Raw genomic sequence first — 18,558 nt, forward strand, 5'->3', positions numbered from 1 at the left:
CCTATTCAACTGACAACATCAACAGAACAAGACACATCTGATACAAAGATAACAAAGAGGCTTAATTGATTACTTTCCGGACGTAACAGCTTGGGGAAGAGGATTAGGATTGAATTAAAATATAGCCTGATTCCATTTTTATTTTTTTTTTTTGGAGATACTGAAATCTAATCGATTCAGATCTATATAACCTAAGTTCTTCGATTATAAGTTGCATCCGTATAATAACTTAGCGTCAGGTACAATGTCCGATCAAAGGACAAATTTCCTGAGTCCAGGCTACGGCAGATCAATTAGTTATGATTGCAAAAGAATTATGACTCCAGATGAAAAATCCGTTGGATTTATGGATCCACAAGGTGGTAATGTTGTGAACCACCACCAGAATGGCCCTCGTATCGTTTCTGATGGAGCCGTTTATTACTCCCCTCACCATAAGAAGAAAGTTTATCCTCAATTCCTGGCACCATCGGCCCAAAATGACTTAAACGACAACTTTGATTTTCAGGCTGTTGAGCCTAGCTTCCACAGGCAACCGAGTACTCCTCCGATTCTTGAAACGTCTTCCACGAGTCAGTTGCATTATCATGGCCAAAATGCTTCTCAAAGTCAATTTCAAATACCGCATCAACCATCCCGTTCTAGTCCATATCATTACCCAGACCAACCACCTTATCCCATAAACTCATATCTTCCAAATGGGAGTGATTCGAATATCTCCTTAAACTCATACAACGATGAGCCTGCTCCGATATTTACTGGAGAGCCCTCAACAAGACAATATTTTCAACCATATCCTCAACATCATCCCCGACCATATTCTCAACATTATCCACAACTTCATCAAGAAACCAATGGTCTCCACCAACAAGTTGATACTCTAAGCTATCCACTGCTTGTTGGAGGTCACATATCCAGGACTCAATCCCCTCGAATTCAGTCACCTAGACCACAGAAAAAGCCCACGGAGAACAAAAGAAATACAAGTGGTGATTTGAAGAATCAAACAAGTTTCAGCTTCTCGGATCAAAATGATTCAATGCAAGAATTTGTTGTATCCCCTGTTAAAGAATCAAATGGTCTTTTGAACGATGTTGATAATGATGTGCCTAGTATGGATGTTTTAGGGAACCCCGAACATCAACTGCATAATGCTTCACTGAATGATGAGATCGATAGGAATACACCTTCAAAAATTAACGTCGAGGAGGGTAGAATTAATAAAGTAAATTTAGAAGATTCTTCTAGAAAAGTCCTGCTCTCAACCGATGAATCCAAATCGAAAGAAGACTATGATGTAAGAAGTAGCATTAACTTTCCCATTGAAAATCCAGATTTACCGTTTGTTGATCAGAATGCTCACAAGAGAAACGGATCGGAATGTTCAACTATCTCAAATGCTTCCACAGCTTCGACATTGACACCTTCTAATAATGCTAGTAAAGACAAGCGTTTTGTGCGTTATGCAATGAACACTCAATCAAGTAAAACATCTTCCCATGGTAATGGCTGGGAAATGTCCAACGTTTTGAAATGGCTTGATTCACACCAATTTAATAGTTCTTGGAAAGATGTTTTCCGTAGAAATGAAATTTCTGGTAATCGATTTCTAGAGCTTTGCAACTACGGTACAGATTCGATGATTTGGCGACAATTTACTAAGTTTCTTCATTTGGACAATGATCTTAATACTATAGAACGTTTCATAGATTTATTGAAAACGGAAATCAATACTGCTGAGAACAACTTTTCAGATGGAAGCGCAACCAAAGGGGATGTTGTTTCTAGAGAATCGAGTAAATCGCTGCTGTCTCCAGTCTTTTTAAATAGCAAGGCAATCAAGATTGAAAATAGAAAATCCAACCCTATATTTCATAAGCATAAATCATCCTCATCCATCACATCTACAAACTCTGGTAACTTGAATGTTCACCAGAAACAAAGGCCGTTTTCTTATATCGATCCGGCCAGTATAAAGTCTTTTGCAAAAGATCAACCATCACATCACAAATTTTTTAGAAAAAATAGAAATTCCTTCTCCGATTCTTCGACCTCCAAAGAATTATCGTCTAACTCAAGTCTGCTTCTGCGTAGCGGCTCCGGTTCCAATAAAAAGTCACTGGGACGAATTTCTTCTACTTCTGCAGCAGATGACATAAATAACCAATTTAATGCACCATCCAAAGCTCCACTAAAAAAGACTTCAAGTTTACAAAATGTAACGTCTTATCCAGTCAATAACGATCTACAAGTGCCAGGCTCGCGTAAGAGTGGGATATTGAGTACTTTGAGAAAGTATGGTGGTGACAAGGCTGCTGAGATTGTAAAACAGGTCCACTCTTCATCTGCTTCAACATCCAAAAACAATAATAATGTTGGTAAAGCTCAGAAATTTAGTAGGGCTTCTACATCAAATTCACGTGAAAGCTCTTCGTCCTATCGTCCGGTTTCACAACTTATACCTAAACGTTCATTTGATGAGAGTAGCCAATCACCTCGATCAGCTACTTCTTTGACTGTTCCTCTAGATGAGCCGAAACATTCACCTGCCAACAGTTTCAAACTGTCACACAGGTCTAGCATAGATAACTCAATTCCAGCCAATACCCCAATAGAAGATGTGTACTTACCTGTTCCTAATGGTACAGATAAAGCTTCTACCGTGATTCTTGTCACAAAAGATAATTTTCTGTTTATGCCTCTTGCATTAACTGAAGAAGAAATCGTCGATCTAAAAGTCGTTAAGGACAGGATACTCCAAAATCTAGGATTAATCGATGTTGGGTTCATATCATACCACTTAACAGATTTTAATGCTAGTCATGGACATGCTTTGAATGATGATGTCCTTTTCAAGGCGCTCACTAGTGGTCAATTCATAAAGATTATAGTCCATCAAGAGCTAGCATCACCATCTGTTGCTACCTTCTCCACCACATCATCAGACTCTAAATCCTTTGAGATCAGTGGAGAGAATGAAGAAAAAAGCTACCCTGCTACTCCACAATATTTGTTGCAAAACTCTAAAGACTCGAAAACTGACTATTGGAATTTCAAAGAACAGAATCAAATTGATAAACTATCAAAAATCCAGGAAATTCCATTAACTGGTTCTAGTGCGAATGATTCAAACCATCCGTCATCGAAGTATGCTCCTTCTAAACACTTTGCCTTGAGTATACCTTTCCCCATTCATAGAAGGCTGTCAGATAAGCTAAAACCCCCACTTCCATTAATTAACACCACCGAGCTTTCTGAAGTGAAGTCCATTCCTTCCCCATCGACGGTTAGGGTTGATACATCAGCACAATCGAGCAATAACTCATTCAAAGTGTTACGAAAGGAAGGCCGTGAAATTGATTTCGACAAGAGAAGAAGGTCTCCCTATGAAACGAAGGCACCTAAATTGATTCCCAACATATACTCATCTTCAGTGTCTAATCAGCTAAAGTCACCTGTATCAGCTACAACTGTGCACACACTCCGTGATGGTTCATTACATTCGATTTCTCCATCTCTGAAAACTAATGTCAATTCATTGCAATCCAAAAGTAGGTCAATTTCACCCAATCCTTCTATATCTCCAGGAAATGGAAACAATGTTAGCTCAAGTACGTTGAATTCAATGGTTCCTGAAAAAAGTAGAACCGGAAGTATCGTTGCTAAAAGGGCTGCTCCACCACCTCCTCAACCACAATCGAAGATACAAACTTTCCGAAACACGAATAGTTTATTGAAGAGTAAGCGATCAGGGAATATGGGTGTTTCGCTGCCAGCTGGCTCCAATATGTCTGAAGAGTTGTCATTCTCAAGCAGATCAACTAGTAGCAGCGATCACTCATTTAACTTGAAGCGTGGGTTTAGCATCACTAAAAGTATGAGCTTAAGTAGAAAGTCTACCATCGTTAAGGATGGAAATGCTTTCAAAGAAAATGCTATTTCTTTTGATGATGCCCCACCTTTGGATCTTACTGATAGTCACAAATCTGATCTTGAGAGTAACTCAACCTCATATGACGAAGATGTAGCACCGGATGATGATGATGACGATTTTTTTGTGAAGCCAGTGAAGAAGCCTCATACGACCACCAATGCTAATGTTACAGATGATGATGATGATGATGATGATGATGACTTTTTTGTCAAGCCAATCAAGAACTCTTCCGATTCGCATGAAAAGAGTGATTCTCCCTTGAAAACTTTGATAGAAAAGCCAACCGATGAAGTAAAACGTCATTCTTTACAAGATTCTGTTGCCATTAATAAAATGAGCGTTAGACCACCAATTGATGAGGTTTACAACAATCTTGAGAAGTATTTCCCTTATACCAATTTAGATAAACCAATCATTGACGATTCACCAGACTCACCTGTGGGAGTTACCAAGTCCTCAACTCCACAGCCAATTGATACACAAGGAAATATTCCATCAAGAAAGCCTGCCATATCTAGGACGTTTTCTAACGCAAACATTTCACCGGTCAAAGCGGTAGACCTGGGTGATGAAGTCTTTTATGGTGATAATCAGGAACCTAAATTGAGCCGTCGTAGAATGAAAACAATCCGTATTGTTGCAAACGAAGCTCGCAGAAAAAGACTTGAACAAAGACAGCAGTCCACTAAAGGTCAAGAAAACAGCCAGGTATCACAAGGTTCTAATTCCATCATTCCTAATCCTCAAACCACACCAAGAAACAAACAAGATGGAAATGAAGAAGCACTTATGAGATCCACCACCTCTCTGATTGAATCAAGTCCGCACACGTTGAGAAGAGCAAATACAAAATTATGGGGTCAAAAGGTAGTTGAAGTCACTTCAACTGAGATTGAAAAAGGTTTTGTAAGTAAGCTTCGGAATAATGTTAATGGAGAGTTTGAAGAATTTGCTTGGATTAAGGGTGAGCTTATTGGGAGAGGCTCATTTGGTTCGGTTTATTTAGCACTTAATGTTACTACTGGGGAGATGTTAGCCGTTAAACAAGTGGTTGTTCCCGGGTTTTCATTATCAGATAGCTCATCCAATTCAGAAGGAATTGACGCATTACATAAAGAAGTTGAAACGATGAAAGATTTGGATCATTTGAATATCGTACAGTATTTGGGATTTGAACAAAAAAACAATAGATATAGTTTATTTTTGGAATATGTCGCTGGAGGATCCATTGCATCATGTCTAAAATCTTATGGGAAATTTGATGAGCCATTGATTAAATTCATAACTAAGCAGGTATTATTAGGGCTAGCATATTTGCATTCGAATGGAATATTACATCGAGATTTGAAGGCTGATAATTTATTACTTGAAATTGATGGGACATGTAAAATATCTGATTTTGGAATTCTGAAAAAATCAAAAGATATTTACGTGAATAACGCTGAAATGTCGATGCAAGGTACGGTATTTTGGATGGCGCCCGAAGTCATTGATAACATGGTGGAAGATAAAAAGCAAGGTTATAGTGCTAAGATTGATATATGGTCATTAGGATGTGTTGTATTAGAGATGTTTGCAGGTAAGAGACCATGGTCAAATGAAGCTGTTGTTAGTGCTATATACAAGATTGGTAAGACCAAATTGGCACCACCAATCCCTGAAGATATTGAACATTTAGTGACTGATGATGCTAAAGATTTTATCAATAGGTGTTTTACAATTGATAGCGAACAAAGACCTACTGCAAAAGAATTATTAGAACACCCGTTCATGAAATTAACACCAGAGTTTTCATTTGAAAAAACTCAACTTGGAGAAATGATCAAGTACAATTCAAAAAGAAGTTTGAAAACTAAATAGAATGAACGTATTTTATTATGGTACAAATTAATATGTAGAAGAGCAAGAATGACAATGTCTATGTACAAGATGAGATATATGTAGATTATTTAAGTTTTAATTCATTAATAGTGAGGTGAGTTTGGTAATTATAAACTGGGAACGTTTTAATTCTTCTACATCTTCTCTTCTTTTTTTGAACTTCATAGTAAGGTTCTCTAGTTATTTCGGTAACACTAGCAGACAACTCATACAAGTCTGGTGAAATCCCCTTCTTTTCGGTATATGTATACTCTGGGGAGCCAAGTGCAGTAACGTCATTTAACACCAATTTATCTCCAATTTCAACGTTTTTCAATTTGAATGGTAAAATGACAGAATCACCTTTGGTGACCAAATATGGCATGTTATGAAGTCTGAAAATGGCATACAAGTCCTTTGATCCATTGGAGTCGAGCTTTAAAGCACTCAAATCAGTGGCTGGAGATGCTGATGCTTTGGAAATTGCATTTGGTACTGATTCACCGGTAGATCTACTGGCTGAGGCCAATGAACGGCCTGCATTAACATAGGCACTTCTCAAACCCTGTCTGGATAAGAATGATCCCATGCATTGTCTAGAGGATGTCTGAAGTATAGAACGAAACATCTTGATCCTGTTTATATGATTATTTGGTGGTTTTGATTACTTGATTTTTCAATTTTTCACCTTTTTTCTTTTTTTTTTTTGGTTAGCTTCCTAGCTCTAACTGTCTTTCTCACTAGAGGTTATCCTGATGGGTTCCCGCACACTCTCACTAGGACACTAATAGTTAGGTTACAAAAATGGTCCTTAATTAAAAAAAAAAACCAAATTTTCAGTATGTTTTTTCAACCATCAACGGACGAAAAAGACAAAAAAAAAATTTTCGCTCAAAATTCGCTTACAAAACAAAAAAAAAAAAAAAAAAAAAGTCAAAAATTGAGCAGCAGAAAATTTTAGAGGAACAGAAGAAGGGAAAAAAAAGCTTTTGATATCAACAAACTTGTACCTTTTTTAATAATAGTTCTTTCACTAACAGCAACACCATCCACAACAAAACCTGCTTCTTCATCACTAGGAATTTGCACCTGGTCTATTAGTCACTGGAAGATTCTTTAGACATTGCTTTGCAGATTCATTGGGCCAAAACTATACCAAGTTAGCAAAGAGAAGAGAATTCCACTAGCAGTTTACCCGCCCAACCCCTTGGATCAATAACTTTTGCTCAAGGACAGTATACATCAAGAGGTGTGAAGAAATCAACTTGACACACTAGGCTGAACTGAACGTTTCGAACGTTTCGCTTGTTTCGAATCATTGTCGAGGCGTCCATTGTTGGCGGCTATTGGCAAATCCATTCAATTCTTAAGATTTTCACAATCCATACTGGAAAACAATTCGAATTATATCCATTGGTGTTTGCTTTGTAATAAGAGATTTATTTTGAAGCTAATATCATAATATCATATAAATTGCTACATTTTTGTCTTTGATCAGATAAAAAGAAAAATTCTTTATATCTATTTATTCCAACTCCATTCCTCCCGTTATATGGTTACGACTTGTTTTTGATTTTCATATTGTACTTATTTCTTTCCTTTTCTACTACTATTCCACTTTTTCTGCTTTTTTTTCTTCTTTTCTGATTTACTTTGTCATTATTTACGTGGGAATCGATATAGAATCCCTTGCTGTACATTACTACTCCTTATTTTAATCTTTATTCGCTCATTCTAATACCGGCATCTATTCGGTTTTTTGAGAATATTCATTTTGCATTTATTTTCCCTTTTCTTTTTGTTGTTTTAAATTAGTGCATTCAAAAATCTAAAATGTCTGGTTCTTTTTGGAAATTTAGTAATGGGTTTACCTCATTATCTAATATATCTACATTACTTGAAAATCATTCGATCAATATTGAATCTGGTGATCCTCAATCAAATAATTTTAACGTGCTTATGAAATTACTAGATGAAAATGACTTATTACAAGAATTATTATCAAATAACTCCCTATTATTAGAATTCTTACGTGAAGAAGAAGTCTTGAGTATACTAGTTGATTTAGTCATCCATGAAGGTGCTTCTCAAGATGAAATCATTAAAAAATTTAACGATTTAAATATTAATGATAAAGATGATGAGAAAAACGACAACGATAATACTTCAAAAACAAATGATGATGCCAATGATGATGATTCTAAAACTGATGATAAAAATGTTTCTAGCTCTACTGATAAAATTGATACTAACGAAGAAAATTCCTCAAAGAGTAATTCAGATAAAAGTGATGACACTGATGATGAAAATGAACCAGAAGAAGAAGAAGATGATGAGGACGATGATGAAAATGAAACTGAAGAAGAGAAGAGAACTCGTTATGCTACATTAGCTGCAGAAATATTGAGTGCAGATGTCTGGTCATTGACTGATACTGTTATGGAATCTACCGAAAACTTAAATAAATTATGGGCTATATTAGATAACGATAGCCCTCTTTCTATCAATTTATCAACATATTTCATGAAAATTATGGAGCATTTGTTGGATATGAAATGCGAAGAAATGATTACTTACTTAATTGATAATCAACCTTGTTTAGTTCAAAAATTCATGAATAATTTATCAAATCCTCCTTTGATGGATTTTCTCTTAAAACTTATATCCACTGACAAGCAAGATAATGCCACCGGAATAATTGATTTCCTTCAAAATCAAGATTTGATAACATACTTGATAAATTCTCTTGATATAACCAATAGTCCAGATATTGATTATGATATCTTATTGGTTAGACAGTCTTCGGCCGCCGATTTTTTAAAAGCTTTAATCACGATCTCTGCTAATTCAACAACTGATAACTCAACCATTGGTCCTAATGAACTTACAAGAGAATTGGTTTCCTATGATCAAATGAATCGTTTATGTAATATAATGTTAAAGGGTGGTTATGCCTTAGCAAATGGTGTTGGTATTATTATAGAAATCATCAGGAAAAATAACTCTGATTACGATATTTTACCAGTGTTATATATCACTTTAGAAAGTCATCCCCCAACTGGTAGAGACCCTATATATTTAGGACATTTATTAAAAGTTTTCGGTGATAAGATAGATGACTTTAATAAATTATTAGTTGATTTTGGTGGTGATGAAAAACCAAGTTTGAAAACTCCCTTTGGTGTCATTGAACCTTTGGGTTTCGAGAGATTTAAAATTTGTGAATTAATTGCTGAATTATTGCATTGCTCTAATATGGCTCTTTTAAATGATAACAAGGGTTTCGATGTTGTGAAAGAAAGAGACTTATTAAGAGATAAAATGAAAGAATATGATCCTATAAGTTTTAAATATAATGAAGTTATTATCTTACCTAATAACGAAGACGATAATACAGAAAGCAGTGATAAGAATGATTCAACCGATGGTAATAATCAGAGGAAATCAGCCAACAACGAGGATGAAGATTATGCAAATGATACAATTGATTCGTTCAACTCGAGACTACATCAAGAAGACGAGGCTTTTGGTCAACCAAATCATTTTTCAAATGATGATGAAGCTGAAGAACCTCATGCGAATGCAAACTTATCCGAAGATCAAATCAGATCAAAACCAGTTATTGGTGATTTCTTGAAAATTGCATTATTTGATACGCAAATAATTTCCAATATTTTAGCGATGTTTTTCAAGTTTCCTTGGAACAATTTCTTACATAATGTTGTATTTGATATCGTTCAACAAGTCTTAAATGGCTCAATGGATATCGGGTTCAATAAGTTTTTAGCTATCGATTTGTTTAATAGAGGCGATATCACCAACAAGATCATCGAGGGTCAAACTTTATGCTCAGAATATGAAGCCAAACATAATGGTTTAAGATTGGGATTCATGGGTCATTTAACTCTTATTGCGGAAGAAGTTGTCAAATTCATCCAACTTTATCCTGTCAATAGTTTAAGTGAAATAATAGACCAAAAGATTGAAGACGAAGTTTGGTCAAATTATGTCAGCCATGTTTTATATGATACGAGAGAAAAATATAATGCAATTTTAGGTGGTGAGGAAGAAGAAGAATCTTCTCAAACTTTTGATGAAGGAAGTGGCGACATCATTGAAGCCGATGATCTCCAATCTGATTTACTATATGACCCAAAAGAATACCATGATATTGTGGAGACTGGGCATGATGATAATTCAGATAGTGGTGAGAATCATGACCATCAGGAAATAATTGATGAGAAAGATGAACCTGAGGATGAAGAATCCGATTTAGCTGAGAACAAAGCAATATTCACAAACAAACCACCGATGAAGGAAGAAAATGATGATGAAGAAATAAAATCAAAAAAGGCTGAGACAAACAAGTCGAATTCCAGCGACGAATCAGAATCTGATGATGATGATCATTTCACCACTTACATGACCCAGCAGTTAACCAATACTGCATCCATTACTCCATCGGTCACCAAAGTTACCCATGAGGATAATAAAATTATCAATGAAGACAATAAAAAGGAAGAATCAAAGAGTCAGTTTCCTGAGTCCTATGATTCGCAACCGTTTCAAGATGAATTTGATGATGAATATATTGATCCAAATGATGATGGATTGTCATATAAGAAATCAAATCCTCTTTATGACTCAGAAGGGACATTGAAGACTCATTCTGATTTGTCAATTCTGGATCCTCATTCGGTGGATGAGGATGATTTGTCATCAAGTTCAAGTTCGTCGGATAACGAAGATGGTGTGCTTCTTGATTATGAAGAAGATTTTCCTCGTGAGGATGGACATAAATTAACCAGAGCCGCTAGTAAAGGTTAAAACTTTAAATTGGATCCATTCAACTTTTATTTTGTTCTATATTCATTTGCTCAATTTTTTTTTTTGTTATTTTACTTTACTTTTATCTTTTTATCTTTTTATTTTAAAGCCCCATATTAGGGGTTGCTTAGTAAATTCGAATGTCTGAAATGATTAATGTTGATATATTTAATGACTTCTCTTATATAACTAATATTTTTTTTGTCTTTGTTTTTGTTTTATAATTTTCTTAACTTACTTTCTTTAAGCTACTCTTTCACTCTTTCACTATACTAATTCGCTCTAAACTCTAACACAATTTTCAAGCATAACAATATACTTATGTTATTAATAATAAGTCCATTTCTTGTTTATTTGAGTATCCAATTTTAGTAAGATGTATATTTATGATTTTACAAAAGACGACTGGATATATATTAAAAATGGTCCAGGTAAAAAGAACTGAAATTACAAAGATCCCAAAAGAAACATGCCAAAAAAGAAAATGAATAAGACCAATATTAGAAGTAAACTTATGCGGTAATTTTTCTACCTTCTCTTTGAAGAGGTGGTAAATTTTGTAAAGTAGTTTCCACTTCTTTATCGTCAGTTTCTAGAACTGGGGTACTTTGGGTGTTTGTAGTAATATTAGACGAAGAAGACATTGGAGACGAAGATGAAGAGCGGGCTGTCAATGGTATAGGGGAGACCGGAGGTTTAACATCATTGATGGGTTCAATATTCGAAGAAGAGGAAGTTGGACGAGAGATTGGCGAGGTACCTTCTTTATTTTTATTTTTAGTTGGCAAACCACCCATCAAACCTTTACTCATTGCTAATCCGGAGGATCTTTCAATACCGCCATCATCATAGAATTCATCAAGAATAGGATGCATTAAAACGGTATTAGTTTTTGTAATTGTCAAAGTAGTATTAGTTGGAACGCATATCCAATCACCACGTTCAAAAGTCAAGGGCTCTGAAGCAACAAAGATAACATCTTGAGAGCGATTCAATCTTTCCATTTTGAACAAACCAGGTTCATATTCAAAAAATCTTGAACCGGTACTGAAATGTAACGAAGCAGCTTCATCAGTTTTCGAAGTTATATAACGACTGATGACCACTGATTCACCATCAGTTATAGCAAAATTAAGAAGAGAAGGTTCTGAAGTTACATGCGTTTGCCAGTCTTTAATCAACTCTATAGTGGTCAATAAAGCTTGCTTTAAAACTTTGTGAGGAAACTGAACATTTAAATCTGTAGGATTATAACCCATTTTGAATAAAGTATCTAAGAAAAGAGCAAAACAACATTCCGAATCGGTTGAACCTTGAATATAAAGGAAAAACTCATCTTCCAAATGATTCATCAACTTCTTTTTAATCTTATCAAACGACAGAATGCCCCCGTTATGCATAAACATAATCTTACCATAAGAGAAAGGATGGCAGTTGGTTTCCAGCAAAACCCCTTGGGTTGAAGCCCTAACATGAGCAAAAACCAAATCCGATTCAGTGCATTGGGATAAATTATTCAAGTTCACATTATTCCAAGCCGGAGTGATGGCTTTAAAGATGCATGGTTGGTCACAAGTACTATAATAACCCACCCCAAAACCATCACCATTGATTGGGTTTCTCATATCTAATCTTAGTCTCGAGTCAAACGATTGGTTGATGATTGAGTGGGCAGGCTTGGTGAGCAAGTCCGACAACACCATCGACTCCCGGCCCTTGTATATCATGAAACGACACATCTTCTTCTTGGTGGTTTCAAAAGATAAGTAGTTGTTTGATTGAAAAGCTGACCCACAATTGCAAATGCAATTTTGAGCTAACAAACATCCGTACACCACAATTATTCCGTTCCACGTGATACATCCCTCAATCCGACGTGGTACGGGTGTATTGTCTGGTTAGCACACTAGTTTCCCTGCACCACCATCCCTCTATCCGAAGGGCGAGTCATCCCGCACCCAAACCTCCACAATGTAAAACGAGTCATTCTATTGTTTGCTTGTTTGCAAGGAATTCCCATCCACTCCGAAACTGTCAATTTACTATGACGTTTTGTACTTCCGGGGTTATACCTCCATTTATTTTTCATATTGTTTACTGGGGAATTAAGTCCCATAGCCAATAAGGCTAAGTGAGCTGATAAGATTTTGTAGGAGTATATAAACAAAGCTTGATCCGGTAGTAATTTTGTTCTTGCCCTTCTTTTCATTAAGATTACTATAATGTCACTTTTCAGAACTTTGCAACACTCGCCAGCTACTATTTCTATTTTCCATAATGCTAAAGTACCAGCATCAGCTAGTTTATATAAGATTCTTGATAAATCATACTGGAAATTGAATGAAGAAAAATCTCAATTTCAAGTTGATTTAATGGCTAATCAAATGCCAACTTACGATCAATTCAATCTTATTTATCATCAATGTTTGCATAATCAAACTCATAAAGATATTTTGAGAGACTGTTTCCCATTCATGAGAGATCAAAGACTGTCTACCAACAAAAACTCTAGTATTACGGTGACTTCTCCAATTGGGTTATTGGCTAACGCTAAAGGTGGTTCTGGAAACTTGAAGGTTTTCCTGGAAGGTGAATACTCTATGATATACGAAGCTTTTAATTCCCTAGTTAATGATCCGACCCCTGATGTCAACCCGGCCAACTTGTTCTTGGCCCCTCTCGTGGTTGATTGGGACCAAAACTTAATTGCCAATAATGAAGAGTCCTTATCGGTTATATTGAACAAATACAAAGCGGATATTACCGATGCCGGTCTTTCTCCTGCTTAATGGCTGTCATTTTGTTGTTATTTTATTTTAGTTTACTTTTTTTTTTTTGCCTGAATTCAATTCTTCTGCGACACCTTTCGGTTGTGCCTTCCTATATACTTTGTTTGTTTCATTTCTACTATATATTCATTTATTCACGATTCTAATGATAGTTGATTGTCCATAATGCTGTAAACGAATACTCGTTTTGTGAAGGAGATTATGCATTTGCAATCACTGTGCTCCTTGCGAATAAACTCCGAGACCCGAAACCTTTTTTCTCTCAGCGGTACGGATCGTTTCCCCCGGAGCTCAAATCTCAAGCCAAGTTGATTCGACTTGATTCAACTTGATTCAAGTATTCTTCAATGACACCACGCTCGAAGACCCTGAAAGAGGTCTACCTCTCGGTGTACAATGCCACCACTGCATTGGCATGGTCGGTAATTCTCTATGCGACGCTAAACGACCTACAACTGTACTTGGATCCAGACACTCCAGATCAATACCAATCGAATATCTACGTCAGTCACCAATTCTCTAGCTACCCCCATAAACTCTTGGTGGATATCCAATTGGTCAATGCTTGTTTTGAAATCATCCATGCAATCAGTGGTGTTGTGCCCTCTCCCGTCGGTACAGTTTTACTTCAATTTGCTGCCCGCTTATTATTAACCCACGGTATTTCGTATACTTTACCTAACTCTCCTGGTAATTTCAATTTTGCTGCATACATAACAATGTCTATCGCATGGTGCTTTTCCGAAATCATCAGATATGGTTTCTACCTTATCAAGTTGGTATACCCGGATAATATTCCTTATGCTTTGATCTGGATAAGATACTCTGCTTTCTTTCTTCTTTATCCAGCTGGGCTTCTTAGTGAGTCCACTATTGTGTACCAGAGCTTACAAGTGTTGCCCAAATGGTCACCGTACTACTGCTTTCTTGTCTTTGGGTTGTTTCTGTACGTCCCTGGGTTTGTCACTTTATATGCTTACATGATCAAGCAAAGAGGTAAGGTTTTAACTAGGCAATTGAAGTTTAGAAAACTGGCTTGAGTACCAACGTTCAATTAGTCTAGCTCAATGACTCTTATAAATAATATTGAAATTCTTCAAAGTCTTGTTTTGTATTAGGCGTGTCTCTAGCTTTTTTTTTTTTTTTTTTTTCAATGTAGTTTTTTGGTGATGTTTAAGAATTCTCGAAAACACCGACTTGTCTTCCCATCCTTCATCTCAATACAATATGTCTTCTACAGGTAAACAATCAGGAGCAACCAAGGCACCAGCTGAGCCTAACAAATGGCTTATCGCTTATAACTCGATCTCTTCCTCATTTTGGTCAATTGTTCTCTTCAATACGGTGTTTTTGGGCTCTCTTGAAGGTCAACCTATTCTTTTCAATAAAACAAACTTGATCTTAACTGTTATCCAATGCTTTGCCGTAGTTGAAATTTTCAATTCTGCTCTTGGAATCGTTAAGTCGCCTATCGTCACTACCACTGCTCAAGTTTTTTCTCGTTTACTACTTGTTCTTGGGATTATGCAATTATTACCAAATTCTCCTGCTAACTATCATTGGTGTTATATCACTCTTACCTTATCTTGGTCGATCACTGAGATTATAAGATATTCTTATTATGCTTCCAACTTGAGTAATCCTAATGGTGTTCCTTATTTCTTAACCTGGTTACGTTACTCAACTTTCTGGGTGTTATATCCAACTGGGGTTTCAAGTGAAATTGCCATGATTTATTTATCTTTGGATGAAGCTAAAAACTCCATTGGTTCTTGGTATTACTACTTTTTGATTGCCACCATTGCAACATACGCTCCAGGTTTCTATACCTTGTATACCTATATGATTAAACAAAGAAAAAAGGTCTTAGGTAAAATTTCTACTAATTCTAACGAAAAGAAATCCCAATAATTACGAAAAAATTTCAGTATGCTATTTCTTAATTTTCTATATGTACTTACTTCATTCTATTAAACATTAGTCTCTCTTAATTCATCGATCCATGAGATTAATTTTTCGGTATAATCAATAATTGTATCACCATCTGTAAACTCATACACTTTTGTAGGTTTTTCCTTCGGACTGCTAAATAAATATCCAAGTGAAAATTTATTCACTTTTGGTTTTGATGTTAAAGCACTGTTTTTCTTATTTTGTTCATAAACAACTCTGAACTTTCCTCTTACAAATATCAGATCATATTTCACACATAGTTTGGTAAGAACTTTAACAACAAGATAATTTGGTGTATACTGATACCATCTTAAATTCCAACTTATTAATCTCATCAAATTGAATAAAATGAAATCCAACGTTAAATACTCTTCAGCTAAAGATTTTGAAAATTCCAAATACAAACTTGGTGATAATGCCCTCAATATTATTTTGTTACTGAACGTTTTATTTTCATAATCATCACTGAATAAATCAATATTCGACTCATTGGTATCACTCAAGACGAATTCATCATAAATTTCAAGTAACTTTATTGTACCAAAGTAATCAAATCCACCCTCAGCGGCAACACCCATAACACTGGTCATTATTGAGCTAATTGACTCTTTCAACTTATACTTTGCGGACCAACCAAGTAATCCCATCATTTCCCACTCTAAAGCGCTATGTTGCTGATCTTCTCTGAACAAATTACTTTTTGTCATGAGTAATCTTAAATCTTCATATATAACCAAAAATAATTGCTCGAGCCATGTTTCACATTGAATAAACCCATGACTATCTTCTTGGTTATGATTAACGATGAATTCTTTTTGATTAACACTCTCAGTTGAGCTATAAACTCTTGATTGGAATGTCCGTTCTTTGATACTAACCAAGTTGTCCCATCCAATAATTGCAACAAACAATGACAATAAGTCATAACATCTACCCCATGTTGAAGTTCTATCAAAGTCGAGAATGGACGATGTAGGAGTACCAGCAGATTGAGCAGCAAGATGACTCTTTGAAGCATTAGGTCCACCAGCCTTTATTAAACTGGGGTCCACTGATGAAAGTTCAGCAGTAGATGCTGACATCAAAGGAGAATGATAAAACTGGTTACCAGTGAAAGGATGTCTGAGATGTGGATTGAAAATAAACAAGTCATGCCATAATCTCTTTATTGATCCTTCTTCGACTAAATGATCATTCAGTTTCTGATTACTCTGTGATGGAACTTTATGTAAAGATGTTGTTGAATTGGATTTAAAATTTGAGTAGCAATCCTCGTGAACTTTCGGTAATGGAAAATATGAGTCAAATGTTTTCTCTGAAATCACTTCTGAATTATTTGCGGATAATCTTGTTGCAAATGTCGATATATAAACATCTTTGATCCCACAAACTAGCTCTATGTCACTATTTCTCTGTTTATTCAAGGTAACAACTGGCAATTTATTCATAACAACCAAAGCTTTTTCGAAATTTCTTGTCAAGATTGAGCAGAGGGCTAAATAATACCAAGAGTCAAAGTCAAGAGGTAAAATACGAACACATTTTTCCGATATTTTTAATGCTAAGTCGTAACTTTGTTTCGAGATTAAAAATTTTATCTGCTCGATTAAAATTATTGCCAGTTGAGTTGTGATTACTTGTGACAGTAAATGTCGATGAATTAAATTAAGATATTCTTGTTCTTTGTTTTCACCTATGTGGGCCTTGAGTAATCTTAAAATCACAATGTCCCACTCTCCAGTTTCTCCAATGTAGTATCTTCGTCTAATTTCCTTGATGGCAACATCACAAGTCTTTCCGCTTATATCCAATTCGACCAATCTGATTAATGCATCTATTAAAGTATTTCTATAATAATTGATTTTTTTAGATCCTTCACTTTGACTTCCAGAGCCCGTTGGAACACCATGACATTGTCTCATCTCGGTTAATTGGCCCCTTGGTAAAAACTTAACCAAGCTCTTAATTGCTGGTATAATATAATTCTGTGAGTTTGTAAAACTTGCAAAACTTACCAACCCAGTCAATTGTGAACCTGGATTATCTAACTGAGCAAACAACCTAATCAAAGATGAAGCGTTCAATTCTTCCCAATAAGTTACTGATAATTGTTTGATACTATTAGCATTGAAAGCGTGTGTTTTTCTATTCTTTAAGTCATTCGTGTTCGGGGTAATTGTGTATGAACGATCAATGGTTACTGGATATTTTGCCTGAGGTCTTGAAGTATGTATGATGAACTTAGCTCTAAAGTCGGACTTGTTGAATATATTATAACAACAGTAAGTAACAATCATTTCTCTTTTGAAATTTCCCCAGTTTTCACTACTTATGTCTTTTTTCCAATGGTAACCATCTTCTTTCTTGACAAGACCGATCACTTGGGTTATATATTGTTCGACTGAGTCTTCTCTCGAATATAATGATATACCATTGGCATAATGATAAAAACCAATATATCCATCATCATCTTTCCGGTTACCTTCTTTGGACAGGCTTACAAAATCGAAATCATTGTTCAAGTAAAGTGATGATCTGTTACCATAATATTTTCCCCAGTGTATTAAGTCTGGAGACCCATTATTCGCGAGATCTAAGCCAATAGAGTCATTTGCTTTAGATCTAATTGCAATGGATTGTCCGAAATTTAACTCACGAATCCATGGAACAGTAAAATGTGTTGGCACTCTGCTGTTAGAATCTTCTGTTAATGGTAATGATGTGAACGATGATGACGATAAGTATGGGGAAAGTTGGAAAGGAAGCGAAGAGGGCAGTTGATGGCCCACGTATCTTTTTGCCACATCACTCATGGCTACTATTCCTTGTTTCTGTCAAACTAGTTACTTCGATCTGGATTCAATTGGATCCTGTAAGACAAATTTGCTCCTAATCTTTCTCTCGTTGTCGCTGGAATATATATATCAATTCAATAAAATTAATTAATGTCAGAGATTGTACCTGGATACTATCCCCCAGCCAAGGGTACTAATTGAAGAGTGAATAAAGAATTGAGTGAAGAGAAGTAAAATGTCAATCAAATGAAAATATTCATCTGTTTCGATCTGGCTCAAACAATACGAGCAAAACTGAAACTCAATTGTTTCGCTGTAAGAAATTTAAATTGAGCGTGCGGGACCACAACCGAAAGGAATCAAATCAAAAGTTCTCTACTCGTAATCTATAATAACACCA

The 18,558-nt window shown here is 35.7% G+C and overlaps 9 protein-coding genes across 9 annotated transcripts; 5 read left to right on the forward strand and 4 right to left on the reverse strand.

Moving 5' to 3' along the window:
* Positions 1–75: 75 nt before the first annotated feature.
* BCK1 (mitogen-activated protein kinase kinase kinase) lies at positions 76–5,797 on the forward strand (the record flags this gene model as incomplete). Its single annotated transcript, XM_020220624.1, has 1 exon — positions 76–5,797. The coding sequence occupies exon 1, from the start codon at positions 245–247 to the stop codon at positions 5,792–5,794; it is 5,550 nt and encodes a 1,849-aa protein (XP_020079375.1). The 5' UTR covers positions 76–244.
* Positions 5,798–5,879: 82 nt separating this feature from the next.
* Positions 5,880–6,383, reverse strand: HYPBUDRAFT_104051 (mitochondrial 54S ribosomal protein bL21m; the record flags this gene model as incomplete). Its single annotated transcript, XM_020218325.1, has 1 exon — positions 5,880–6,383. One exon carries the CDS (start codon positions 6,381–6,383, stop codon positions 5,880–5,882), a length of 504 nt encoding a protein of 167 aa, XP_020079376.1.
* Positions 6,384–7,627: 1,244 nt separating this feature from the next.
* Positions 7,628–10,621, forward strand: HYPBUDRAFT_146662 (uncharacterized protein; the record flags this gene model as incomplete). Its single annotated transcript, XM_020219983.1, has 1 exon — positions 7,628–10,621. One exon carries the CDS (start codon positions 7,628–7,630, stop codon positions 10,619–10,621), a length of 2,994 nt encoding a protein of 997 aa, XP_020079377.1.
* A 402-nt stretch (positions 10,622–11,023) lies between these two features.
* Positions 11,024–12,402, reverse strand: DUG3 (glutamine amidotransferase subunit). The gene is made up of 2 exons (XM_020219200.1): positions 11,364–12,402; positions 11,024–11,198 (listed from the first exon to the last, which is right to left on the reverse strand). The coding sequence occupies exons 1-2, from the start codon at positions 12,358–12,360 to the stop codon at positions 11,134–11,136; spliced, it is 1,062 nt and encodes a 353-aa protein (XP_020079378.1). The 5' UTR covers positions 12,361–12,402; the 3' UTR covers positions 11,024–11,133.
* Positions 12,403–12,443: 41 nt separating this feature from the next.
* On the reverse strand, positions 12,444–12,936 carry HYPBUDRAFT_180310 (uncharacterized protein). Its single transcript, XM_020222896.1, has one exon. The coding sequence runs from the start codon at positions 12,828–12,830 to the stop codon at positions 12,528–12,530; it is 303 nt and encodes a 100-aa protein (XP_020079379.1). The 5' UTR covers positions 12,831–12,936; the 3' UTR covers positions 12,444–12,527.
* Positions 12,844–13,410, forward strand: HYPBUDRAFT_151691 (uncharacterized protein; the record flags this gene model as incomplete). The annotated part of the gene is made up of 1 exon (XM_020220625.1): positions 12,844–13,410. One exon carries the CDS (start codon positions 12,844–12,846, stop codon positions 13,408–13,410), a length of 567 nt encoding a protein of 188 aa, XP_020079380.1.
* A 245-nt stretch (positions 13,411–13,655) lies between these two features.
* Positions 13,656–14,530, forward strand: HYPBUDRAFT_151692 (uncharacterized protein). Its single transcript, XM_020220626.1, has one exon. It carries the CDS (start codon positions 13,758–13,760, stop codon positions 14,448–14,450), a length of 693 nt encoding a protein of 230 aa, XP_020079381.1. The 5' UTR covers positions 13,656–13,757; the 3' UTR covers positions 14,451–14,530.
* A 107-nt stretch (positions 14,531–14,637) lies between these two features.
* On the forward strand, positions 14,638–15,321 carry HYPBUDRAFT_4200 (protein tyrosine phosphatase-like domain-containing protein; the record flags this gene model as incomplete). Its single annotated transcript, XM_020223409.1, has 1 exon — positions 14,638–15,321. The coding sequence occupies one exon, from the start codon at positions 14,638–14,640 to the stop codon at positions 15,319–15,321; it is 684 nt and encodes a 227-aa protein (XP_020079382.1).
* A 59-nt stretch (positions 15,322–15,380) lies between these two features.
* On the reverse strand, positions 15,381–18,363 carry CHS6 (Chs6p; the record flags this gene model as incomplete). Its single annotated transcript, XM_020222680.1, has 1 exon — positions 15,381–18,363. Exon 1 carries the CDS (start codon positions 18,174–18,176, stop codon positions 15,381–15,383), a length of 2,796 nt encoding a protein of 931 aa, XP_020079383.1. The 5' UTR covers positions 18,177–18,363.
* Positions 18,364–18,558: the final 195 nt, after the last annotated feature.

Source organism: Hyphopichia burtonii (assembly GCF_001661395.1).
Source record: "Hyphopichia burtonii NRRL Y-1933 unplaced genomic scaffold HYPBUscaffold_1, whole genome shotgun sequence".
Lineage (NCBI taxonomy): Eukaryota > Fungi > Ascomycota > Pichiomycetes > Serinales > Debaryomycetaceae > Hyphopichia > Hyphopichia burtonii.

What these genes read in the sequence shown, in the direction of transcription:
- HYPBUDRAFT_151692 (XM_020220626.1), top strand. Translation starts at nt 13,758, where the DNA reads ATGACACCACGCTCGAAGACCCTGAAAGAGGTCTACCTCTCGGTGTAC.
- HYPBUDRAFT_180310 (XM_020222896.1), bottom strand. Translation starts at nt 12,830, where the DNA reads ATGAAAAGAAGGGCAAGAACAAAATTACTACCGGATCAAGCTTTGTTT.
- DUG3 (XM_020219200.1), bottom strand. Translation starts at nt 12,360, where the DNA reads ATGTGTCGTTTCATGATATACAAGGGCCGGGAGTCGATGGTGTTGTCG. An exon ending in AGGTACCTCGCCAATCTCTC is followed by an intron (nt 11,199 to 11,363) that starts GTCCAACTTCCT and finishes CTGACGATAAAG; the next exon opens with AAGTGGAAACTACTTTACAA.